The 27,429-nt window shown below is 47.1% G+C and overlaps 1 protein-coding gene across 1 annotated transcript; it reads left to right on the top strand.

Annotated features, from left to right (window-relative positions):
• Positions 1–337: 337 nt before the first annotated feature.
• PTAFR (platelet activating factor receptor) lies at positions 338–27,095 on the top strand. The gene is made up of 2 exons (XM_032301991.1): positions 338–683; positions 23,857–27,095. The coding sequence occupies exon 2, from the start codon at positions 23,896–23,898 to the stop codon at positions 24,928–24,930; it is 1,035 nt and encodes a 344-aa protein (XP_032157882.1). The 5' UTR covers positions 338–683; positions 23,857–23,895; the 3' UTR covers positions 24,931–27,095.
• The last annotated feature ends 334 nt before the right edge of the window (positions 27,096–27,429 follow it).

Raw genomic sequence — 27,429 nt, forward strand, 5'->3', positions numbered from 1 at the left:
TCATCCTTTTCGCTTTCTTTTTTTTTTTCTTTTTTTTTCCTTTTCGCTTTCTTGATGTTTCTCCCTCCCCGCCCTCTCTCCTTTTCTTTCCTTTTTTTCTCTCACGCCCATACACAGACACACACACCAGGCACACACTCACGGCCTCATTGCGTTCGCTTCTAATTTCCTTGGTTTCTGGCCTCCGGTCTCCTCATTCCTCTCCTGCTCTCTCTCTGTGTTTACATCTGTCTTTCTCCCTGTGCCTTTCTCCCCCATCTCTCACTGCCTTCCTGGCTGTCCCCCTCTCTCCCTCTCTTGATTTCTCATCTCTTTTCTCTTTTCCTTGCTTTCGTGCTCAATCCCTCTCTCTCTCTCTCTGTCTCTCTTGAGACTGTCTGCTCTGATTTTCTGCTTGCTTTCTTGCATCCCAGCTGCCTGGCCCGCCCACTGCCCAGCTGGTCCCCGGCTCTGGGGGGAACCCTCTGACCAGTGGTCGGGGCCCGGCCACCCAGCTTGGAGGTTCTTGGTGCCACCCGTTGGAGGAGCCCCAGGGTCACGGCATTTCCTCCCTGTGGGTGACTTGGCAGTGGTATGCTCTGTTTCCTCATTTCTGCAATTTCCAGATAGCACCGAGCCTGGGTCTGCGGACAGACGGACACCGAGATCCTGCTGCTGCGGCCACTCAGCCTTCCCTGATTCAGGTAAGGGGGAATCCCAGCGCTGGCTAGGTGAGGAGAAGATGTGTGACAATGTCCTCAGGAGACCAAGGTTGCAACCCTCACCTGTGCCTGAGCAAAGGGATGGCTCTGTTCTGAAGGGGTTGTTTGGCATTTTCTTCGGGTCCTGGGTCTCGTGTTTAGAAAGGATTCCTCGTGACCAAACTTGCCAGGAGACGCAGCTCCCCACTTTGGTTGTCTGAGGCCAGGGCCGTGCTGAAAGTGACCCCAGAGACCTCACGGGGTGCTGACAATGGTGATGGGGGGCACTATCTAGGACTCAGGAGCTGAATGCCATCTGCTTGACTAGTTACATGTGGTCTCTCGGCCCCCTCATGCTCCTTCTGCGGCTCAGTCTCCCACATTGTCGATGGGGATAAGAAGTTCGGGGTCCGCTACAGGGCGGGGTCCTGAGGAGCTCATGCGGTGCCACGTGTTCCTGAGGGGTGATGAAAATAGCCAGGTTATTGGTACCAAGGGCCTGGTCTGCAGCAGGTTTCCTCCAGCATGTCCCAGCAGGGGAGGGACAGGGCACAGGGTGGTCTCTCCTTGTCCCTGGCTGTCAGGAGGTTCAGGTATGGGCCAGGTGAACCACGGTCCCTGTCCAGACACTTGCTCCCCTGTGGAGAGTGAGGCAGTCCGCAGTTTCTCTGTAAGCATCCAGGCAGCTCTGATTTAGCTCTGAGCAGGCAGCTGAGTCCCAGGTACTTGGAGCGTGTGTGCATGTGTTCGTGCAGGCGTGTGTGTGTGTAGGTGCTCGGGAAACAACAGAAAGAAATGTTCCACCTTTAGGTACTGACAATGCAGCCAAAGAAAGAAGTCTGCTCTGGACGTGAGGAAGTGGCCCTGGGCCTGAGGTGGGCCCCTTGGGATTGGCCGGATTTTGATTTTAGCTCTTGTATAGGGCTGGGACCTTGGCAACTCAGAGCCTTTCTTTCCTCTTTGGTAGCTGAGGGTTCAAACTTCTGACCTTTGGGTGTGTGGGGGGATGATGAAGTGAGAGGCCGGGTGGGAAAATGCTTTGTCAGTCTGAGATGCTGCACAAAGTGAACCAATGTGTTAGTACTGAGGTCGACACCATAACCCTCACTGTAGGTGCCTTAGGGACGAAGAATTTGTTGGTTTGTTGTTTTATCCTTACCCTTAGCACAGTGTTTGGTGAGCAGTCTAATCTTAGACTACGAATTGAGCAGACAGATGATAAAGGAATATGTTGTACTTAAAAGAGAATGGACAGCAAGCCAGAGGCCCAGCATCTGGTCCCAGTTCTGCCCCCAATCTTGTTGTCACCATGGGCGAATCTTTTCTCTTCTTTGGGCCTCAGTTTCTCCCTCTGCTCAAGGAAGGTTCGGGCAAGGGATTATGGTCCATGGCGCTAAGGACAAAATCATCCTCCAGGACTGAGTTCCTGCATCTGATTGGGATTAGGGTGGGGGCTGTGATGAGAGGCTGGGGTCCTTTCTCGTTGTCCTTTTACAGGCCTCTCCTTTTACAGTCCTCCACAGGCCTGTGAACAAGGCCTCGTGGAGGAAAGGGGGTGTTTCTCTCTGTCAGCGGCAGTGCTCCTTCCCCGACCCGCATGAGTTTGGCCCAGGAGGGGGGCACCAGCTGAGCAGCAGTGTGGGAGCTCGCTTTGACTGGTCCTGGGGGAGTGTGTCTGGGTTGGGCCCCCCGGAAGGGCCAATGCTGGGGCCCCAGCATGGCCACCTCCCTGGCCAGCCCCCACTGGGTTCCTTGGCAGCAGTGTGGGTGGGGAGGGAAGTTGCTGCTGTGTCTTTGCGTGAGCGTGTGCGTGTGTATCCGTGGCCGTGTGGGTGGTTTTGAGGCGTTGGCCCTGGCCGTAGTCACATGGGCCTGGAACATGACCAACGTGCAGAAGGGTCTGGTATAGCCCAGCAGTTCCCAGAAGCAGAATCAACAACCAAACCAGCTGCGAGGTGGGGATACCTATCTGCCCTCGTGTCTTCAGTCAAGGAGGATCCAAAGGCAGAGTCTGTGTGTGTGTGTGTGTGTGTGTGTGAGAGAGAGAGAGAGAGAGAGAGAGAGGGAGAGAGAATAGATTGGGGAAGGACCACTGCTCAGCAGTCCCCCCCTCTTAGTTCTGTAGGAGGGGAACCCTGAGGGTGGATGGCAGCATGTCAAACACCTGTGCTGGTCCCTTTATGGTTCGTAAAGTCTGTTCCCATTTACCAAGGGCTTTACTGTTGGCAAACCCTTAATCACTCCTACCCATCTTATTTTCTTTTTACAACAAGGCTTGAATGCTTGGGGTTGCCCTCCCCACACCCTCTGCAGCAATTCTGTCCCCCTGCTCCCCACCCCCCACACCCCTGCCCGGCCCGTGGGTTTGTCAGATACAGATCATAAGCCTCAGAGCTGGGAAGAGACTCACTTGCTCAAGGTGATGGGGACCATGGCGGACACCAGAGAACAGATCCTCCCATCCCAGGTCCCGTGGTTTCTCTTCAGCTCCCTCTGGCTGTGGCTGGTTTGGTGCACAGCTGTTTGGTTCACTCATTCATTCATTCAACAAACATTTTCTGAGGGGAGGGGAGGAGCCCACAGTTCCTGAGCAATGATTACTCGCATAAACTCCTTCATTCTGCTCTTATGACTACCTGGCGAGGAAGGTTTTCGGATGCTGTTTTGCAAATGAGGAAAGGGAGATGCTGAGAGCTGAAGAGAAGCGAGGGAAGAACAGAGCCCCATGTAGATCCTGGTCCTGGGGGACCCCAAGGCCCAGGCCCTGTACCCTGTTTTCTTTTTTTTTTTTTTTTAAGATTTTATTTATTTATTTGACAGAGAGAAATCACAAGTAGATGGAGAGGCAGGCAGAGAGAGAGAGAGGGAAGCAGGCTCCCTGCTGAGCAGAGAGCCTGATGCAGGACTCGATCCCAGGACCCTGAGATCATGACCCGAGCTGAAGGCAGCGGCTTAACCCACTGAGCCACCCAGGCGCCCTGTACCCTGTTTTCTCTTGGGGTGGGCCCCGGCTACCCACGAGGGTACCAGCAGGATGCAGGAGTTCTCCGGGCTGGAAGGTGTAGTCCTTTGGTGTGATTCCTGATGTAACGGAGGGGTAAGCCCAGTACTAGGAAGCCTATAGGAGGAAGTATCTGTCCACTCCCTCCTTCCTGCCCTGGCTTACTTCCCAGAAGCAAGGGGGGGGGAGGGGACTCACAGATACCATCTGGGTATTTGGAAGCTGCAAGGAAAGACCCAGGCCAGCTTCAGGGTCCCCAGACTCCACAGGGATGTCCTAGACCAGCTGAGCAGAGACCAAGACTCGCCAAGCCCATATATACATATCGCTGGGGTCAGGGAAGGGCCCTTGGTGAGAAGGGAGATTGGGAAAATCTGATACCCAGGCCATTCCCATCTCAAGGGCCCTAGACCTTGTCCTTGACCTCTCCTAGACAAGGAATTCCATTTATCCACCCAGAAATGTGCCCGACATGGTGCTAAACTCCTTGTATTCACCAAACTGTGAGACGCCCAGAATTCCCCAGAGGACAAGATACTTGCTCCCTCAATTTCCCCCTTAAATTCCTTTGCTTCTTGGAGAAATGGTAGTGAAAGCACTCCAGGAGGGGAATCTTCGAAGAGTATGGCCAGGCCAGGCCCCAAAAGCCAAGCAACAGGGGCGGTCAGAATAGGAGTAACTCATTGACAGGGCATCTGCTCTATGCTGAGCACTTTAAACGTTTACCTGCCTTCAACCTCTGGCTATCCTGTGAGGTCAGTGTTGATGTTATTCACATTTTGTACGTGAGGAAAGTAGGACTCACAGGAAAGAAATGATTAAACTGTCGTGTTTGAGAGGACTCAGGAAATCTAAGGGCTGGGAGTGACTGAGGCTGGTGTGTGAGGGTTTGGAAGCGAAGGATGAAGGACAATGTGACTCTGGGTGTGTGTGTGTGTGTGTGTGTGTGTGTGTTTGTTAGTAAATATATATTTCTTTCTTTCCTTTTTTTTTTTTTTTGAGACCGAGAGAGGGAGCACATTCACATGAGTGGTGGGGAGGGACAGATAGGGAGGGACAAGAGAATTCCAAGCAGGCTCCGTGCCCAGCTCTGAGCCCAGCACAGGGCTTGATCTCATGACCTTGAACTGAGATCATGACCTGAGCTGCAATCGAGAGCTGGATGCTTTACAGATTGAGCCACCCAGACGCCCCTATTAGTAAATATTCCTTGAGGGTTTGCTGTGGAGGAGGCCCTGTGGTCTATAGTGGTGAAATGCCAGAAGTCTTGAACCCAGGAAAAAGAAAACAACGGCTGTTATAATGCAGTGCGATGTATTGTGTTATGGAAACCACAGGTGGCCCCTCTAACTGTCTGGGTGGAGAAGTAAGATTAACAGTAGCCCGCATTCCTTGAGCTTTGATTATGGATCAGGCATTTTCTATTTTATCCTTACAACAATCCTATGAAGTCTTCATATCAACTGGTGGCATTTTGCCAACTGTCACTAGCTGCCGTAGAAAGATGTGACTGGTCCCCGGGATCGTTCAGAGCTAACGATACATCTGGAAGCCTGATGTGGTTGGCTTCGGGCTGACGTGGGCTTGGTGTGAGCAGTTGCAATGACTGTGCTGCTACCTTTTTAAAAAGATTTTTTATTTGTTTATTTGAGAGAGAGAGAATGAGACAGGAGGAGAGAGAGAGAGAGAGAGAGAGAGAGTACAAGCAAGGGGAGCAGCAGGCAGAAGGAGAAGCAGACTCCCTGCTGAGCAGGAAGCCCAATGTGGGACTCGATCCTGGGGCTCCAGGATCATAACCTGAGCTGAAGGCAGTTACTTAACCAACTGAACCACCCAGGCACCCTCGTGCTGCTACTTTGAGAAACATTTGATCTGATATAATTAGCAAATTGGATTTCCTATAGATACGCTTTTTTAAAGCTGTTGATTGTGAACACCTTGAATTGTGCTAAGCCCTTTACACACATTAGTCATTGAATATTCATAGCACTCTGGGGAGATATGTGCTTGGAATATCACCAGTTCCATTCACAAAGAAAGGACCTGAGGCTCAGAGACTGATGTGCTTGGCAATGGTCACAAGTTAGGAGAAGATACAGGCTGAATTCGAACCCAGGTCTGCCTCACCAGAGTCCAGGGTCTTTAAACCGCTGTTCTTTTCAAACATTTTGTATCGTTTTCTCACTGGATGCTCACAAAAGCTTTGTATGTTTTTGCCCCCATTTTACAGATGAGGCCCAGAGAGGGTCAACAGCTTTACCAAAGTTGCGTAGTGGTAGGTCTTAAAGCTGAGTCCTGTGATTTTATTTTATTTTACTCTTTATTTTTTTAAAGATTTTATTTATTTGTCAGAGAGAGAGAGAGAGCACACAAGCAGGCAGAGGCAGAGAGAGAGGCAGTCTCCCTGCCAAGCAAGAAGCCTGGTGCAGGACTCAATCCCAGGACCCTGGGATCATGACCTGAGCCGAAGGCAGTGGCTTAACTGACTGAACCACCCAGGCCTTCTGAGCCCTTTGATTTTAAGTTAAGAATATACAGTATACTTTCAAATCTAACATTGCTAGGGTCCCTTAAGAAAAAAAATTTTTTTTAAAAATATTTTATTTATTTATTTGTCAGACAGAGAGAGAGCACAAGCAAGGGGAGAGGCACAAGCAGGGTGAACAACAGGCAGAGGGAGAGGGAGAAACAGGCTCCCTGCTGAGCAGAGAGCCCAGTGCAGGACTCAATCTCAGGACCCTGGGATCATGACCTGAGCGGGAAGGCAGATGCTTCACCAACTGAGCCACCCAGGCATCCCAAGAAAAAAAATTTTTTTTAATTGTGGTAAAAACACATGACTGAAATTTCCCTTCTTAACAATTTTTAAGCAAATATTACGGTATTATTAACTTTATGCACATTGTTGTACAGCAGGACTCTAGAATTTTCCATCTTGCCTGACTGAAACTCTATAGCCACTGAACAACAATTCCATTTCTCCTTCCCCCCCAGTCCCTGGCAACAACCATTCTACTTTGTGTTTCTTTCACTTTAATGACTTAGCTACTTCATATAAGTGAAGATTTTAGATGATGCTTCATATAACCACTCAGTATCTGCCTTTTGGTAATTGGCTTATTTGACTTAATAATATCCTCAAGGTTCATCTGTGCTGAAGCACGTGACAGGCTCTCCTTCCTTTTGAAGGCTGCATAGTGTTCCGTTATACATGCACACCACGTGTTGTTTGTTCATCCCTCTGCTGATGGACCTTTGGTGGCGCCCACCTCTCAGGATTGTGAATAGTGCTTCTATGACCGTGGGTGTGGGAATATTTCTTCAAGAATCTGTTTTCAGTTCTTTTGGAAGTGGACCCAGAAGGAAGATTTCTGGGTCACGTAATAGTTCTATTTTTAATTTTCTGAGGAAACTGTACTGTTTTCCTTCATGGCTGTATCATTTTATGTGCCCACCAACGTCCACATCCTTACTAGGACTTGTTTTCTCCTGCTTTTTTGATAGTGGTCATCCTACCAAGTGTGAGCTGTGCTCACGTACATTCCCCGGACGATGAGTGGTATTGTCCATCTTTTCATGTGCTTGTTTGCCATTTGCATATCTCCTTTGGAGAAATCTGTTGAAGTCCTTTGCCCCTGTTAAAGTCAGTTATTATTATTTTGCTCTTGTTGTTATTGCGTTGTTAGAGTTCTTTATATATTCTGGATATTAGCCTCTTATCCAGTATTTGGTTTACAATTTTTTTCCCTTATTCTCTAGGCTGCCTTTTCCCCTGTTGACTGTTTCCTTTGCTACAGACGTTTTAAAGTTTGCTGTCCCCCCGTATGTGTATTTTTGCTTCTGTGTCTGACATTCCTGGTGTCGTATCTGAGAAATGATTGCTCATTCCAGTGTTAGGAAGCTTTCCTTCTATGTTTCCTTGTGGGAGTTTTACGTTTTCAGATCTTATTTTCTGATCTTTAATATGTTTTTTTAAATTATATTTATTTACTTGAGAGAGATAATTAAAGAGAGAGAGCATGAGGGGAGGGGAGGGTCAGAGGGAGAAGCAGGCTTCCCGCTGAGCAGGGAGTCGGATGTGGGACTCGATCCTGGGACTTCAGGATCATGACCTGAGCCGAAGGCAGTCGCTTAGCTAACTGAACCACCCAGGCGCCCCTTTAATCTGTTTTGAGTTAATTTTTGTGTATGGTTTAAGAGAAGTGTCCATCTTCATTTTTTTGCGTGTGGATCTCCAGTTTTCCCCTCAGCACTAGTTTGGAGAGGCCCTTGCTTTCCCATTGGGTCATCTTGGCACTCTTGCCAAAGATCATTTGACCATATGTGAGGGGGTTTATTTCTGGGCTGTCTGTTCTGTTCCACTGGTCTGTATAACTCTCTCTTTATGTCCATACCATGCTGTTTTGTAGTATGTTTTAAAATCACGAAGTATGAGGCCTCCAGCTTTGTTCTTCTTTCTCAAGAGTATTTTGACTCTCTGGAGTCTTTCCAGATGAGATTCCAACTGAATTTTAGGATTTTGTTTTCTGCTTCTGCAAAAAATGTCACTGTGATTATGACAGGGCTTTGAATCTGTAGATGGCTTCTGGAAGTATGGATACCGGAACACTATTAAGTCTTCTAGTCCATGAATGAGGATGTCTGTCCATTTATCTGTGTCTTCTGTGATTCCTTCCAGCAATGCTTTTTAGTTTTTGGTGTACAAGTCATTAGCCTCCTTGGTTAAGTTAATTCCCAGTATTTTATCCTTTTTGATGCCATTAAAAATGGAACTACAGTCTTAATTTCCTTTTCTCTTGGACCCATTTTTATTCTTTTTTTTTTTTTTTAAAGATTTTTATTTATTTATTTGACAGAGAGAGATCACAAGTAGGCAGAGAGGCAGGCAGAGAGAGAGAGAGGAGGAAGCAGGCTCCCCGCTGAGCAGAGAGCCCGATGCGGGACTCGATCCCAGGACCCTGAGATCATGACCTGAGCTTCGCGAAGGCAGCGGCTTAACCCACTGAGCCACCCAGGCGCCCCGGACCCATTTTTATTCTTTTAAGATTTTATTTATTTGTTTGAGAGAGAGAAAGCGTGCGAGCAGGTGGAGGGGCAGAAGAACTAGGCTCTCTGCCAAACATGGATCCTGACTTGGGGCTCTATCCCAGGACCCTGAGATCATGACCTGAGCCGAAGTCAGATGCTTAACCGACTGGAGCCACCCAGGTGTCCCTCTCTGACCCATTTTTAAATCTTTATTTTACCAGAGAGGAAGCGGAGACTCGGAGTCATGGGGTGAGTTTAGTGTTTGAACCAGAAGTTGATTCCAGCTCCAGCACTGCCTGGTAGGAGTGACAAGAATGCAGAGCTGACCCTCCCCTCCCTTTGCCCCATTCCTGTTCTCAGGTCATAGGACAGGTCTGGGAGTGGATAAGCTGGGCAATGAGTGGTTGGCTTCCAGCAGGGGCCTTGGCTTATCTTAGGAGATAGAATGGGTCTCAGAGTTCAAAATCCCACCTGCTGCTTCTTAGCTGTGTGACTGTAGACAAGTCTGTTTCCCTTTCTGGTTTCACTTTCTTCTCTGGAAAGATGGGGATGTTGTAAAACTCATCTCGCAAGGCTGACTTGAGGGGGAAATGTATTCATGGTTGTGTGGTGTATATGTATTTAACCCATTACCCTGAGCATAGGTAGGCTGGCAGTGACTCCCCTCCAGTCACGCCCTACACACAGGGCAAGGGGTTTTTGGATCCACATGCATATGTCCACGTGGAGCCTATGTCCCTCCCTCAACCCACTTCTAGCCCGAGCTGTTTTGGTGATTGTACCCCAAGGCTTGCAGCCCTGCAGGGAGCTGCTGGTGCAGGAGATCTGTGTGAACTTGAATGTGAGCTTATAAATATTTAGACATTTATACTTTAAAAAAAAAACACCCACCATTTATTTATTTATTTGTTTGAGAGAGAGAGAGAGAGCACTCTGGGAGAGGGAGAAAAGCAGACTCCCCACTGAGTGCTCAGCCCCTATGGGATGGGGGAGTTGTTGGGGGCTGGACATCATCCCATGACCCAGGGATGATGACCTAAGCCAAAACCAAGAGACAGATGCTCAAACAACTGAGCCACCCTGGTGCCCTGGCATTTGTACTTATGACCCCGAATGGCCCCACAAATATTAGGAGCTAGGCTGACTGATAAACCCCTTTCCAACCCACAGTCCACACTGGGGAAGTAACCAGCACATACTTCCTTTTGCTCAGATCCAAGTGGTCCGTCCCCTCTGACTTTTCGGCTGAGAATGGGAGACCACGTTCCCTGGAGACATGATATTCCCAGGCAGTATAGGAATTGTAGGGGGTTGGCACTGAATGTTATGCAGGGTAGAGGATGGGATATCCAGAGGCAGAATTCTTCTGTCTCCATGAATATTTATAGCTCCCTTTGCCTACCCCTTATTGAGAGCTGAGCCTGGGCTGTTGCCCAGACTTGAGACATCAGGGAACTGTGCCCTTGTGTAAGATTGATCAGTCTGAACTGCTGCTGACCTCTTTCCCTCCAAATGCTCATTCTTTTCCTGACCCACTGAAAGGTTTGTTGGTATTAGCATAAGACCCTGTCTGGAGCTGACAGGGAAGTCAGTATATGGGTTAGAGCCCCTGGGGCCGTGGTGACTATAGTTCCTTCCCCTGACTTCATATAGGTGAGCCAATGGGGAGAAGGAGGCTTGGCCATTGTGACTACTTTGCATGTTTATTTTTGGAACCACTGGTAGAACTATAAACCTTTATAGATGAAGAAACTGAGGCCCAGAGAGGTGAAGTCACCTGCCCAAGGTCACATAGCAAGTAAATGGTAGATCCAGGTATGAACCCAGGTCTTTCTGACTCTAGAAACGGGTTGTTCTCCCCATCCTACTGTGCCTCTCTCAGAGAGACTGGGCATGTTTCCTTCCCACCAGTGTCTGCTGAATAGTCTTCAGGGGTTTGGTCATTCATTCATTCATTCATTCACCAGTGTCAATGTCTAACACTGGAAATACAGAGATGAAGAAGATCTAGTCCCTGCCCTCCAGAAGCTCCAGACTTCTAGAAATGGCCATAGAAATCAGTAGTCATAACACATTGTATCAGCTGCTGTACTGAGGAATGTACCCAGTACCATGGTGACCCAGAAGAGAAGGCAACTCATTCTGCCTGGGGCAATCAGGGAGGGCATTCTAGAGAAAGCATTCTTTAGATTGGGTCCTAAAGGAAGAGTAGGAGTTTGCTAGGTAAGCAAGAGGCAAGAGACATTCTCAGTAGGTGGGACAGCAGCATGTGCAAAGGCACTGAGGTCTGAGAAGAAATGGAGTCTTTAGAGAAGCGGCAGGAAGTTCCGTGTGGCTGGAATACAAGGCACGTAGTCCAGGGGGCTGGAGGGAGATGAGGTGCAAAAGGAGCTTGGATTTGATCCTGGGCAATGGGGAGCCATGGAAGGTGGTATATTAGTCAAGTATGCAGCTGGGAGCATGCTGAATCACAGCCCCTCTCCAACTTCAGCATCCCCATGAGTCCCCTGGGAATCTCGTGAAAATACAGATTCTGAAGCAGCAGGTCTCGGGTAAAGTGTGAGAGTCTGTATTTCTAAGAAACCCAGCTGATGTTGCTGGTCTGAAGGTGACGATTTGAGTAGTGAGGCTGTAGAAGGCTCACTTGCTCTCGTGGGGTGGTTGCTCTGGGGAACGGGCAGCCCCTGGTGCTCTTCTGTCTCGGAGTAGATCAGGCTTCTCTCGTCTTCTCGTCAGCTGTCCTGCAGCTGTCACAAAGAGGTCACAACAAGGTCAAAATTACTGGTAGTCAGCCATCTGTTGACTCAACAAATGCTTATCAAGCCCCTGTTCGGGCCACAGGTGTGCTGGAGACAGAGAGAGGAATTGAAAGTGCCACTTTGTGGCCCATGTCCCCACCCTCTCTTGCCTCCAGAATGGGTTGTCTGCTTGTCCTTTGTCCCCTACTGTCTGTTTTCTATCCAGCAACCAGGGAGTTCGAGCACATTTCTCCCCTGCCTGACACAGTCCAGCGGCTCTCCAGTGCTCCTAAAATAGAATTCCACCCCCTTGTCACGCCTCGGGAGCCCTCTGGGGTCAGCTGCCCTCAGATCTCATCCAGTGCTTCCCGTTTCTCACTTCCCTAGGACCGCATGAAGCTTACAGTTCCTTGAACACAACAAGTTTGTTCCTATCTTAGGATACGATGAACTACTCCCGCTGCAGACCCTCCGCACATGAGACACTTGAACTCGAATACTCTTCTTCCATATTTTCTCTTGACTTGTTCCTTTGGGTATTTTAGATTTCAGCCAGGAGAAGATAGGGGTTTTTGCAGGACCCTAAAGCTTATACAATCTGGGGGGCCCTCTTGAAGAAAAGCAACCAAATTACAAATACACAAGACCTAGGAAGGGGCCTTGATGTTTAAGCTTCATTGACCTCATGGTGAATCTTCCTCTGGTTATTTTTAATAGGTCACCTCCTCCGAGAAACCTTCCCTGGTCACTCTATTTAAAGCAGCCCCTCATCCAAACTTTGTCATGTCATTACTTTTATTTCTTTTATTGAATTCATCATGATTTGAAATTATTGTGTTCTTTTATCTCTCTATTTGTTTTGGTCTGTTTTCCCTGACTAGAGTGTAAGCTTCTCAAGAGCGGGAGTCCTGCCTGTTTTATTCCTGCAGTATCCCCAGCAAAGTGCCCAGCCCCCAGTGGGATAGCAATACCTGTTGGGTGAATGAATAGACATGTCCTCTGCCCTCCAGGAGTTGCCATTTAGTGTGGTAAGAGGACACAAGGGCAATTTCAATGGTATAAGAAGCTGTAAGCTATGGGAACTCAGAGGATGAACTCTTAACCCCGTCCAGCGTCAGAGAGCAGGGTGTGAGAGAGGCAGGGAGGCTTAGGAAGATCTAGCTGCAGGGAAAGAGGCCGGCACAGTCTTAAAGGGATCATTAGGTAGCCAGGCAGAGCGAGGAAGGGAAGCATGAACAAAGGCATAGAAATCTGAGCCCCCAGGCCCAGAAAAGACCCAGCTGGTTCCATTTTGGTTGATGTCAAAGGGTCACACTGATGCAAAGGGACAGCTGGGTGCTAAGTTTGGGATGGAGGTTAAGGGAGTGGGAGTTACGTGAAGACCAGGATCTGGGAAGACAGCAGACAGTGGGAAGAGCCGGTGATGGGTACTAGAGGCACCCAGGGCAAGGCTTTGGGCAAACGCAGGGATTCTTCCCAAGACCCCCACACTGAATCTGACTCTGTATCTGGAAGGAAGAGGCGTGAGCTGGGCTTTCTGTGGGGGACATGTGGACTGGGGAGGCTCTAGGCCCAGACAGACCTGATTACATATTGTTACAGGTTGGATTCACAGTGCAGTTGACTCTGAAATGGAAATTAGCATGTAGGCGTGCTTTTCCTGGACTGTTTAAAAGCAAAGTTGAGATACTGTATAATTATACTATAAGTATTTCACTACGTGTATTTAATAGATAAGGAATTAAAACCTATAAAAATATAGAACCGTAATTTCATTATCACACCTAACAAAATTAACACTGATTTCTTAATTCCAGCTAATACTGAGTCTGTGTTTCAGTTCTTCCAATTGTCTGAAAATTCATTTTTGCAGTTACTTTGTTTGAATCAGGATGCAAACAAGGTTCACCATTATTTGCTCAACTAAGCTTCTTGAATGAGAATTTAACATTCCCCCCTCCTTGCTTCTCCCTCATTCCTCAACTTGTGCTTCGGACGCTGCTCTCTCCATGACTGGAGCTAGATTTCCCTGTTGCCACATGCTACTTTTGCTTTTCTTTTTTCTTTTTTGAAGATTTTGTTTATTTATTTGAGAGAGAGGGAGTGTATGAGCAGGGGGAGGGGCAGAGGGAGAGGGAGAAACAGACTCCCCGCTGAATGGGGAACCCGATGTGGGGCTCGATCCCAGGACCCGGGGATCATGAACTGAGCTGAAGGCAGATGCTTAATGGACTGAGCCACCCAGGTTCACCTACTTTTTTGTCTGTATCATACTTGCTCTCCCTGTGGCTTTTCATGCTGCTTGCCCCCACTCTCATGCACTGGAAATGTTCTCCAGAATGGCACTCCTACCTCTCTCTTCTGTCCCTGTTTCCTTCATAGGTTTCCTCTCCCCCTCTGAGTTCTCTGGGGGAATGTGGGGCTCTTCAGGGTTTAACTCTGGGTCCTTTGGAATTTTAGAGCACCTCAGGTGTGTCCCCAGCTCGATTCATCTCCTGCCATCCCCACACTCTTCCTCCTCAGCATCACCTCCATGGAGATGGGTACCATCCCCAGCCCCAATCGTCTGGGCTAGAAACCTGGCAGTCCTGACTCCTCCCTAACAACCCATCTCCCGTCCATCACCAAGTTCCGTCCGCTCAATCTCCCAAAAACTCTGACAACCATCCATTTCCCTCCATTTGCCCCTTCACGCTCCAAGCCTCCTTTGGCCCTGCAGACAACTGCACTGTCTTGATGTTCTTTCCCTGCTTCTAGTCTGAAGCCCCTCTGGTTCGTTCTGTACGAAGCGGTCAAAGCCCGCTTTCCCAAACCCAGATCCAGTGTTGTCCCTTTCCCATCCCATACACTTCCGTCACTCCCCATTCTCTACAAACTCCTTCGCCTAATATTCAAGACCTTTCTTGAATTGACCAATATATACTTACTTTGTAGGCCCTATCTCTGCTCACCATCCCTCCTCTCCACCACACAGACTTTAAGGTTTAGTAGACCAGGTGTCTCAAGTTCCCTGAGGACAAGGTCCAGTTTCTCTTCCTCTTCCAAGACTCTGCACACACTGTCCCTCTGCCTGGGGCTCCTCAGCTGGCTAACTCCTTCTTGTCCTTCTGCATAGGCAGGAGGTCACTCCTGATCCCCAGGTCTGAGTAAGGGCACCATCTCAGAATTACCCCGACTCCTGGAACCTCTACCATCATAGCACTTGCCAGCTGTCTACTCCTGAATCTCTCTTTGGCAAAATAGGCTGTGAGCCACGGGAGGGCAGAGATTGTCTGTTCTCTGAGGCCCCAGCGTTCTTTCCAGGGCCTGGAGCTGTGGGGGGCTTGTCCAGTGAGTACATGGGTGAGGAACCAGATGGGCGAGCTGGGTTCACCTGGGTGTGTGTGCCCCACTCACAGAGTGAGGAAAAAAATTTTAATTAATGCAAAAAAAATTATGATGAACATAACACCACAATTTTAAATGAGGACAGGATCATAATAGTGCCAAGCAGACCCATTTTAGAACATGGGGCAAAAGGAATACTGATTTCAATTTTTTAAAGATATTGCATTCAAATAGTATTTATCTTTTTTTTTTAAAGACTTTATTTATTTATTTGACAGACAGATCACAAATAGGCAGAGAGGCGGGCAGAGAAAGAGGAAGAAGCAGGCTCCCCACTGAGCAGGAAGCCCGATGTGGGGCTCAATCCCAGGACCCTGGGATCATGACCTGAGCCCAAGGCAGAGGCTTAACCCACTGAGCCACCCAGGTGCCCCATAAATGGTATTTATCTTGATCACTGAGGTTTTCAGTGTCCCTTTACATTTTGCTCTTATGTGAGCTCCTCTACAAACCCCCAGTACTGGTCCTGGTGGGAAACCTTTCCCTGGACAGGCATGGCACAGGGAACAGGGCCCAAGCAGATGTCCTGGGTTGAATCCTCTGGCTGTAGAAAGACTCTTTCCAGTGGAGAGTTGCCCACACCCCACTAAGCTGGAGCCTGAACCCAAGAGGAAGGGACTTACTTAGGGGTAGCGTTGGATGGTGAGGATGGGAAAGGGTGTGACTTCCTCAAACACCCAAAGTGAACACCACGCACTGCCCAGCCGTGGACTGCCTCCCCGCCTTTCTGAGGTCCCAGGGAGAGGATCCCCCAAGGCATTGAAGGTCCAAGAGGGGAAAGAAACAAGGCCAGTCCCAGAGAAATGGGAACTTCGGGCTCAAAGGAAAGATGAGGGGGCTGAGATTATGCAGCAATGATTTTATTTATTTATTTATTTTTAATTTAAGTTTTCAGTTTTAATTCCAGTATAGTTAGAATCCAGTGTTATATCAGTGTCCAGTGTACAATATAGTGATTCAACAACTCTACTTTATTCAGTGTTCATCATGGTAAGTGCACTCTTAATCCCCATCACCTGTTTCACCCATCCCCCAAGCCCCCCTCTGGTAATCACCAGCGTGGGCTCTATAGCTGACAATCTTTTTTGGTTTCTCTCTCTCTCTCTCTCTTTCTCTCTTTTTCTTTCCTCTTGTGGAGCAGAGACTTTAAAATCTTCTGGTCTCAGCACCTCTTTAAAAATTATTGAGGACCTCAGAGAGCTTTTGTTTACATGGGATATATCTATCAGTATTTTCTTTTTTAAAAAGATTTTATTTATTTATTTGAGAGAGAACGACAGAGATAGCAACAGAGATAGCGAGAGAGAGAGCACGAACCAGGAGGAGAGGGAGAAGCAGGGCTGGATCGCAGGACCCTGGGATCATGACCGGAGCCGAAGGCAGACACTTAACCCACTCAGCCTCCCAGGTGCCCCCCATCAGTATTTTTCATATTCAAAATTCAAACTAATCTTGAAACATTTTAAACCCAGGGGCTCCTGGGTGGCTTAGTGGGTTAAGCCTCTGCCTTCGGCTCAGGTCATGATCTCAGGGTCCTGGGATCGAGCCCCACATTGGGCTCCCTGCTTAGCGGGGAGCCTGCATCCCCCCGCTCTCTGCCTGCCTCTCTGCCTACTTGTGATCTCTCTCTGTGTCAAATAAATAAACAAAATCTTTTTTTTAAAGCAGCATTTTTTAAAAAGATTTTATTTATTTATTTGACAGAGATCACAATTAGGCAGAGAGGCAGGCAGAGAGTGAGAGAGGGAAGCAGGCTCCCTGTGGAGCAGAGAGCCTGATGTGGGGCTGGATCCCAGGACTCTGGGATCATGACCTGAGCTGAAGGCAGAGGCTTTAACCCACTGAGCCACCCAGGCACCCCTAAATAAATATAACCTTAAAAAAAAATACAAAACCCAGTAATAAGCTCATTCCATGTTAACACAAATAACATTGTTAGCAAAAAATTAGCTAACAATTTCAAAACATAAATTATTTAGAGTGGCCTTGATTTAGATTTGGTTGCAAATCTGTCTCATGATGGGTTTAATACAAGACAGCTAGATCTCATGTCTGCTTCTGCATTCCATCTATCCTGGTATGTTGTTTGGTTGGAGTACATGAAGATCTGCCTTTACACAGATGCGTAATTATAGTGGGAGGGATATTTTAACATCTTTTTCAGATATTAATGATGTTCTTCTTTGATACTACATCAAAGCTCCACAATGGTATTTCTAAAAAAGCCAGTTGCAATGTGGAACCTCAGCCATATCAGGGAACCTTCTGTAATCTGGTGTGCAGTCATGTTTTGATCTGTCTTGCCCTTTGATTCTTTTACCCAGGCATGATTTTGAAACTGACCTGCCTCATTTGGAAAATACCAGTTCACTAAGTTAAGCAGAATTTCCAAACATGGACCTTTCGCTGAAGGATTTTTTTCATTAGTATCACCACCAATCTCATCCGAAAATTCTTTAAGGATTGGGAAGCTGTCAAACTCATGCAGGCAGATACAGCTTTTCCAAAGATGCTAATTTTCTCCAAAGTTCGAATTTTATCATTGGTGATGAATATGTTGTTTGTTTTCCTTGAGGCGATGGGCTCCCTTGGTTCATATCTGAGCAAACATGATACCCAAGTTTGGAAAACCATAGCAAGCCAGTTATTTTTTTTCAAGTGATAGTGATGATCTATAAAAAAGTTCAACTTACAACTCAGTCGCTCAAGGGCTTTTCCTGGAGACAACCACTGACTTCAGTGTGAAGAAGCACTTCCCATTTTGACACCCAGAATATTAAAAATATGTGCACTCAAGATTTAATAAAATTAAAAATTCCCGGGGCACCTGGGTGGCTCAGTGGGTTAAAGCCTCTGCCTTCAGCTCAGGGTCCTGGGATCGAGCCCCACATCAGGCTCTCTGCTCAGTGGGGAGCCTTCTTCCCCCTCTCTTTCTTCCTGCCTCTCTACCTACTTGTGGTCTCGGTCTGTCAAATAAATAAATAAAATCTTTTAAAAAATTAATAATTCCCTTGCTTTATCAAGGAAATTGAATTTTTTTTCCACTGAGTAGTGCCTGGCTGTGAAAAATACAGCCTATTCCCATTTGGTGCCGCTGCCTTGATTTGTGCTAAGGAGCCAGACAGAGGTTTTCTTCATCCCGTACCATCAGTGCAAATGTCAACACAGTGAAAAGGGGAAATAATGTTTTGGTATTATTGTGATAATAGTTTTTTTTTTAAGATTTTATTTATTTATATGACAGAGAGAGACACAGTGAGAGAAGGAAGACAAGCAGGGGGAGGGGAGAGAAAGCAGGCTTCCTGCCCACCAGGGAGCCCAATGAGGGGTTTGATCCCAGGACCCTGAGATCATGACCTGAGCCAAAGGCAGACGCTTAACCCATTGAGCCTCCCAGGTGTCCCTATGACAATACTTTTGACCTCATGGATTCTCTGAAAGTTCTCAGAGATATTCCTTTCTCCTCTCTCATTTCTGTGGACCACCCTTTGAGAAGTATCATCCTAGAGCCTTGGGATCACATGGCAGGACCACGTTTAGGAACAGAAAAGATTCCAGCCGAGTAGAAGTTAGCAATTTCACTGCTGCGGAAGCGGCATAAAACGATGTAATTCACAATGTGACTTGAGGCTGAGTTTTTTGTTTTGAAAGGAATCACAATTATTTATCGGAATAATGAAACCTACCTACATTTATTTAATTTAGCATACAGCACACTAAATGGGGCAAAGCACAAAAATGTTCTGTCATCAAAATTCCAGTTAGAGCCAGTTGGTTCTTTTTTCTTCTTCTTTTTTTTTAATTGAAGTATAATTGATATACAATGTTCTATTTGTTTTGTACAACATAGTGATTTGACAACTGTGTTACACTGTGCTTACCACAGGTGTAGCTACCATCAGTCACCCTAGGATGCCATTCTAGTCCATGGGTTGTATTCCCTATGCTGTGCCTTTCATCCCTGTGACTTGTTCATTCCATGGCTCGAAGCCTGTACCCCCGCCTTCGCCCATTTTGCCCATCTGCACACCTCCCGCCCATCTGGCAACAGTGGCTCGTTCCCTTTATTTATGGGTCTGTTTCTGCTTTTAGAGGTAGTTCTTTAAGCTCACCTGTACTAATCTAGAGGCTTCTCCCAGTGTTTCCTCTGCTCCAGAGCTCCCAAAGAGATCCTTGTAAGCTCCGAAGACTCTCACCCACTCCGTTACTGGTTCACGGTGCTGGGAAGAGTGCTGAATAGAGAGACAAGGCCCTTGTTCTCCTGGGGCTCACAGTCACGTGGGAGAGTGTTATGAACCACACAAACACGAATAGGATCACAGCTGAGCTAGGGTTTACAGAGAAGTACAGGGAGCTTTGAGGCAGGACTGGACCTGGCTTGGTGAGGGCCTCTGAAGAACTGACATTCAGGTAAGGTTTGAAGCACGAGCTAGAATGGCTGGGTAGAAATGGGGTGTGGTTAGGGAAGAGGGTTCAAAGCGTAGGCATGGGTGTAAGCTTGCATGGGTGTAAGCTTGCAGGCAGAGGCAGGAAAGGTCTGAGCATGTTTGGAGACCCACTTGGGAGCTCCATTTTGACTGGACCCTGGTGGGAAGATAGCAGGAGATGAGGACGGAATGGCAGTAGAGGTCAGGGCCAGGACCTCCAATGCGGTCCTTCTCTCAGTTTCTACACCCTGCTCTGCTCCTTCCTGCCTCCGTGTTGGAGCCCAGCAGATGCCTCTGCCTGGAACATTCTTCCTCTCTCAGGTCTCCAAGGAAATGTCGCCGCTTTTCTAAGTATATATTTTTTGTGTTCTCCAGATCAGCAGCCCCTTTTATTTGTCCAGCAACTCTTGTTTGCTTACATCCTTTTTGTCCATCTGCCCTATGAGACAGTCAGTTCCCCGAGCGCTGGCCGGTGCGGTCATGTTCACCCCATAGCCCGTGTGGGCCGGCCATGCAATTGGTGCTCAGAAATGTTTGCTGGTGGAATGTGTGAAGGAACAAACACACACAGGGCTGGGTTTGAGATCCTGGCTCCATCCTTTAACAGCTGTGTGACCTTGAACAATCACCAAACACCTGATATTGTTTCCTATTCTGTAAAGTGGGGTTTTACTTCCTATCTCAGAGGGTTTCCGTGAGACCAGAATGAGGTAGTGCTCAGGGAGCACCTGGGTCCAAAGGAGCATTTTAGTCTTAATTCTGTTCTCTTTTCACTGTTCTGGAACATATGATGAGCCTTGGGCCTTGCTTAACCCCGTCTGGGTCTCCTGCCCTTCCATTCCCCCCACCCCTGCCAGCTGCAACACAAAATTCAGAGCAGCTTCTAGCTTCCTGTGCTGGCAACAGAGTGGGAGGAACAAGAGAGGAGGGAGCCACTGGTTTTGATGGAAAGTGAGTGGTGGTGAGGATGCTGTTGAAACAGACCAGACTGTGGGTAGTGGGATTAGGGTTAGTTTCATCTTCTTTTATATATATATATATATATATATATATATATAGAGAGAGAGAGAGAGAGAGAGAGAGAGAGAGAGGTGGTGGGGAGGGGCAGAGGAAGAGGGAAAAATTTTTTTTAATTAATTAATTTTTGAGAGAGAGACCGTGCGCACATGAGCGGGGGCGGGGGCAGGGAGGGGGAGGAGCAGAGGGAGAGAGAGAATCCCAAGCAGACTCCACACCCTGTGCACAGCTTGACTCAGGGCTTGATCTCATGACCCTGAGATCATGACCTGAGCCGAAATCAAGCTGGACGCTTAACCGACTGAGCCACCCAGGTGTCCCTTTAATATACTTTTGAAAAGGCTTTTTGTTTTGAAATAATTTTAGGCTTCCAGAAAAGCTGCAAAATCGTACAGAGTTCATGTGTGCCCTTCGCTCTGCATTCCCTAATGTTAACAATTTACAAAACCATAATACAATGATCAAAACCAGGAAATGAACATTGATATTATTTTAATTATAGACCTTATTGGAACTTTACCAGTTTTTCCACTAATGATCTTTTTTTGTTCTTGGAGCCAATCCAGGATCCCACATTGTATTTAGCTGTCATACGTTTCCTTAATATCCTCAGATCTATGGCAGTTCCTCAGTCTTTCCTTATTGCTCATGACCTTGACATTTTTGATCAGTCGTTTGGTATAATGTCTCACAATTTGGGTCTGTCTGATGTTTTCTTGTGGCTAAATTGAGATTATGCACTTCTGGCAAGAAAACCGCAGAAATGATGTTATAGCCTTTTCAGTGCATCATATCAAGGGTACCTGAGGTGGGTGTATGTCTTACTCATCATGAGTGCATCTTAATCATTTGATTTGATTAGACAATACTACTCAGTTTCTCCACTGTATACTTTTCTTCATCTTCTTCTTTTCTTTTTTTAAAATATTTTTTTAAAAAGATTCTATTTATTTATTTGTCAGAGAGAGAGAGAGAGAGCGCACAAGCAGGGGGAGCAGCAGGCAGAGGGAGAAGCAGGCTCGCTGCTTGCTCAATCCCAGGACCCTGGGATCATGACCCAAGCCAAAGGCAGATGCCCAACCAACTGAGCCACCCAGGCATCCCTAAAAGATTTTTTTAAAAAGATTTTATTTATTATTTGACAGAGACAGACACAGCGAGAGAGGAACAGAAGCAGGGGGAGTGGGAGAGGGAGAAGCCGGCTTCTCACTAAGCAGGGAGCATGATACGAGGCTCAGTCCCAGGACTCTGGGATCATGACTGGAGCCGAAGCCAGACACTTAACGACTGAGCCACCCAGGTGCCCCAAAAGATTTTATTTTTAAGTAATCTCTACACCCAACATGGGGCTCAAACTTACAACCCCGAGATCAAGAGTTGCACGCTCCACCAAATGAGCCACCCAGGTGCCCCTATTATTTTTCTTTTCATTAAATTCTTTCTTTTAATTGTTAAAGCAACAAATGCTTCCAAAAAGTTCAAAGGAAGCATGAAATAGGTAAACTTCCCACCAAGCCCATCTCACTGTCCCAAAGGTTACTTATCACTGTCTGCTCTTGAAGCTATAGCCTTCTTGATCACTTTCTAGATGTCATATATGCAGATATATGCATATTTGTTTTATATTTATATTTATATTTATTTATATATAATATATAATATATATTTATATTTATATTTATTTTATTTTATTTATGCAAATTTTTAAAAATTTGTTTTACTTAACAATATTATCCAGGGAAAACTTTCCATGTTAGTACAATCACATAAAACTCATACTTTCTAAAAAAAACCAAAAAAGCCAACTCATTCTTTCTAATGACTGGCTAGTATTTCATCTTTGGGTTACCCTAATGTAATGTTCTGTATTTTTGAGATTTTGTATGAACACGTAAATAATAATAAATTTACTTAAAATAATAATAATTATAATATTACATAAATTATATAAAATAGAATATTTATTTTACATATTATGTTTTTATGCATATAATAAATATATTTATTAAAGAAAATAAAATATTTTATAAAATTACATAATATTTATTTATTTATTTAAACGTTTATTTATTTATTTATTTGACAGGCAGAAATGACAAGTAGGCAGAGAGGCAAGCAGAGAGAGAGAGGGAGGCAGGCTCCCTGCCCAGCAGAGAGCCCAGTTCGGGGCTTCATCCCAGGACCCTGGGATCCCAGGGTCCAGCCGAAGGCAGAGGCTTTAACCCACTGAGCCATGCAGGTGCCACTAAAATAACATAATATTTATTATTTTAAGAATATTCTACTCCTAATGTGGGGCTTTAACCCACTGACCCTGAGATCAAAAGTCACATGCTCTAATAACTAAGCCAGCCAGGCACCCCCATAAATTATTTTTTAAAAATTTTTAAAGATTTTATTTATTTGTCAGAGAGAGCATGAGCAGGAGGTGTGGCAGGCAGAGGGAGAAGCAGGCTCCCTGCCAAGCAAGGAGCCCAATGTGGAACTTCATCCTAGGACCGTGGGACTGTAACTTGAGCTGAAGGCAGACGCTTAACTGACTGAGCCACCCAGGCAGCCCTCCCCCCATAAATTTTTTTTTTCAAGATTTTATTTATTCATTTGACAGACAGAGATCACAAGTAGGCAGAGAGGCAGACAGAGAGAGAGGAAGGGAAGCAGGCTCCCTGCTGAGCAGAGAGCCTGATGCGGGGCTCCATTCTAGGACCCTGAGATCATGACCTGAGCTGGAGGCAGAGGCTTTAACCCACTGAGCCACCCAGGCACCCCCATAAATTATTTTTTAATATAGAACATCTACCATGAAAATTTACATTTCAGGGGCACGTGGCTGGCTCAGTGGGTTAAGCCGCTACCTTTGGCTCAGGTCATGATCTCAGGGTCCTGGGATCGAGCCCCACATCGGGCTCTCTGCTCAGCAGGGAGCCTGCTTCCCCCTCTCTCTCTGTCTGCCTATCTGCCTACTTGTGATCTCTCTCTCTGTCAAATAAATAAATAAAATCTTTAAAAAAAATTTACATTTCAAATTTCATCAACAGAAAAACATTTAAGTTGTTAGAAAAGTAAAAATTAAGTTAAAAATTAAAAATATTTTAATATAAATTTTCATATATTCTATCATCAGGAATAGATTATTGAAAACCTTACGTGAAAATAAGCTACTAAATGGAAAGGTAATTTTAAAATGGAGCAAGAGAAAAGAAACTGAATTGCCATTGATTTCATTGAATCTCAGATGCCATTCATTTTAAAAACACACATTTTTTTTTAAAGATTTTATTTATTTATTTGACAGATAGAGATCACAAGTAGGCAGAGAGGAAGAGGAGGAAGCAGGCTCCCTGCCGAGCTTAGAGCCCGATGATACCCAGGGCCCTGGTATCATGACCTGAGCCAAAGGCAGAGGCTTTAACCCACTGAGCCACCCAAGTGCTCCACACCATTGTTTTATGTAGAAAAAAATTCTGCCAATTAATTGGATGATACTGCCAAAATGTGCAAAATGAGTCTTGGGATTGATTAAATAAGACAGGCCCTTTTGACCCTTCATTAAACAGAATTCCTGTGTGGTCTTCCAGGTACAGCCAGGATTCTAGGACCGGCTGCTCCTTCCAGCCATGGCAATGGGGGCAAATAATTCCTCTCGCGTGGACTCTGAGTTCCGATATACCCTCTTCCCGATTGTTTACAGCATCATCTTTGTGCTGGGGTTCATGGCCAACAGCTATGTGCTGTGGGTCTTCGCCTGCCTGTACCCTTCCAAGAAATTCAACGAGATAAAGATCTTCATGGTGAACCTCACCATGGCTGACCTGCTCTTTTTGGTCACCCTGCCCCTGTGGATCATCTACTACCACAACCAGGGCAACTGGATTCTCCCCAAATTCCTGTGCAACCTGGCTGGCTGCTTTTTCTTCATCAACACCTATTGCTCCGTGGCCTTCCTGGCTGTCATCACTTACAACCGTTTCCAGGCGGTGACCCGGCCTATCAGGACAGCTCAGGCCACCACCCGCAAGCGTGGTTTCTCCGTGTCCCTGGTCATCTGGGTGGCCATCGTGGCGGCGGCGTCCTACTTCTTCGTCCTGGACTCCACCAACGTGGTGCCTGACAAGACCGGCGCAGGCAACGTCACACGCTGCTTTGAACATTACGAGAAGGGCAGTGTGCCCGTCCTCATCATCCATGTGTTCCTTGTGTTCAGCTTCTTCCTCGTCTTCCTCCTCATCTTCTTCTGCAACCTGGTCATCATCCGCAGGCTGCTCAGGCAGCCGGTGCAGCTGCAGCAAAACGCGGAGGTCAAGCGCCGTGCTCTGTGGATGGTCTGCACGGTCCTGGCCGTGTTCATCATCTGCTTCGTGCCCCACCACATCGTGCAGCTTCCCTGGACGCTGGCTGAGCTGGGCTTCCAGAACAACAGCTTCCATCAGGTGATCAACGATGCCCACCAGGTCACCCTCTGCCTTCTTAGCACCAACTGTGTCTTGGACCCCATCATCTACTGTTTCCTCACCAAAAAGTTCCGCAAGCACCTGTCTGAGAAGTTCTACAGCATGCGCAGCAGCCGGAAGTGCTCCCGGGCCACCTCGGAGACTGGCACGGAAGTGATCATGCCGCTCAACCACCTCCCTGTCCCTTCCCTCAAAAAGTAGTCGCTGACTGTTGGGGCCAGGCCCAGAGCTTTCTCCTCTGTGGACATCGGGGGACTGACCTGGGGGATGAAGGGGTCTCTGTTGTGGCCTGGGTACAAGTGGTCCCTTCAGTATGGAGGCTACCTGGGGGATGATGGCGGGCCCAGATTGCGGGGAAATCCAGGACTTGAATGTGCCCCCTTCGGCCACATCGGGGCACACGTAGCATAACCTTGGCTTGCATCCTCATCCTGAATACCTGAGTCTGAGAGCTCTCCAGGGAATGGCAGGGCCGGCGGCAGACCTTGGGGGCAGATTCTGAGCCGCCCTGTTCACCCTCCCAAGGCAGCCGCCCTGAGTCAGTATAGACTGAAGTTTAGGGCAACTACTACCTTTGCTACTATAAAGGCAGAGAAGGGGGTTTGGGGGAAAGGGATCCTTCCCTGGTTGTCTGGTGGTGTCTCCCGGGAAGACTTTTGAGCTAGGATAGTGCCATCTTGTCTCCATTCAGAGGCACAAGATCTTTGTGACACGTGACTCATTGGAACCTTTTCCCACTCATCCAACAGCCTGTCCTGAATGGTGCCAGAGAATGTAAGACATTCACAGATCAAAATATAGGAGAGGGAGGTTGTCTCGGAAGGCAAATGTGTCTCTCTCCACAGGTCTTGCCTCAGGCTTCATTCATCAGCTCTGGGGGAGTGGGAGAGGCATGGTCACACCTATCTGTCTCAACAGTGGATCCTGATGAATTACCTCCTGCAGGGCAGGTCCCCGCTGAAAGGGCAGAGACCCCTTGAAGCCAGATTGGGGTCATCGGCAGCTCCACACTGCTCAGAGTTTCCATGAGAAAGTGCACCTGGGTGGAGAAGCACCTGTGTGGGCGGGGCCTCCAGAGTGGGAGGAGCCTGTCAGGTCTCACCTACCACTTAGCTTTCTGGGGCAGGGAGGTGAGCTGGCGGTGGAGGAGCCCTCCTATTTTAGCTTCTACAAGGTGAAAAGAGCAGTTATAGTCCCAAGGGCCAGCAGGCACTTTGAATTTTGAGTGCAGAAGAGAGGTCTCTCTTCTCTTGAAGACCTCTAGATGGCTTTTTGTCATTTTTGGCAAATATATCCAGATGAGCTTTCGCTCACACCCTGAGAACCTGCAGTGTGAATCTGGTAGCCACAGACCCTCCTTGCTCGGAGAAGCCTTCCCTGGTTTCCGGAGCCCCGTAGCTCTTCTGAAACATCGTCCTTCCTTCTAGCCACGTCTCCGTAAAGTAAGATCCTTGTTTCCTATTTTTCCTATCTACCGGGCTGATTTTGACAAATGCCTCCCCATGGGCCAGTAACCTGCTTAGGTCTGGGATTGTAGCTGAGGCTGAACTCAGCCGATGGTGACTAGGTGGAGACTGCAGCAGGATCGAGCTTTGGTGTCACACGGACCCAAGTTCAAGTCTTGGCTTTGTCACTTCCACCCAAGGGATTGTGAGCTGAATTTCCTACCTCATAGGGTTGTTAGGTGCCATGAATACTAAGGCAGATACCTCTCGGTCATGGTGATTGCTTGTCCCAGATTCTCCCTTTTTCTGAGAACGCATTTCCCTTTATCCTCTGACAGGAGCTGAATGGATGAGATGTGGGGATCTGGCTCTATTTGTCAGGAGTAAGTTCTCTGTCTCAGGAATAAGCAGCCAGGCTCAGAGGTGCTGTTTTAGGCTCTTTAGGTCACTAACCTGAAGACATTCAAGTCTGGAGCTGTGACTGTGTGTGCCTGTGTTTACATGTGTGTGTTCATCTCTGGGTATGAAGGAGGGTGGATGACCTGCTCAGAGAGAAGATGGAAATGTGCAGAGCCAAGCAGAGACCAGAGGGAGACCAGAAGCCTGGAGAATGGAGGGCAGGTGCTTCCGGGGCCTGCTGTCCTTTTCTTCCAGGCCAGACCCTCTCAAAGCCCAACATCTGCATTCCTTCCTTTGGGTCCTGTGAGATTCCCTCCTCGGGATGCATCCTATTATTTTGCTTAAGCCTATTTGAGTGACTATCTATGACTTGCATCCCATCTCTGAAGAAGATGAATGTTTAGATACTAAAGCACCATGTTTCTTGCATTTTAGTCATTTGTGTACATGCCTCCATACACGGTTTTTCAATATCCATGTGCCATCTGTATGTTTTCTTAATAAATATTTTCTCTAAATTGAGTCACTTTTTATCTATTTACCCAAATGTCCGTTAACTGGTAAATGGATAACGAAGACGTGGTGTGTATATATACAGTGGAATATTACTCAGCCATCAAAAAGGATGAAATCTTGCCATTTGCAATGAGGCAGATGGAGCTAGAGGTTATTATGTTAAGTGAAATAAGTCTGAGAAAGACAAATACCATATAATTTTACTCTTATGCAGAATTTAAGAAACAAAACAGGTGAACATATGGGAGGAGAAAAGAAAAAGAGGGAAACAAACCATAAATGACTCTTAAGGACAGAAAACAAACTGAGGGTTGATGTGGGGAGGTGGTTGGGCAAGGGC

This window comes from Mustela erminea, chromosome 10 (assembly GCF_009829155.1).
Source record: "Mustela erminea isolate mMusErm1 chromosome 10, mMusErm1.Pri, whole genome shotgun sequence".
NCBI classification, from domain to species: domain Eukaryota; kingdom Metazoa; phylum Chordata; class Mammalia; order Carnivora; family Mustelidae; genus Mustela; species Mustela erminea.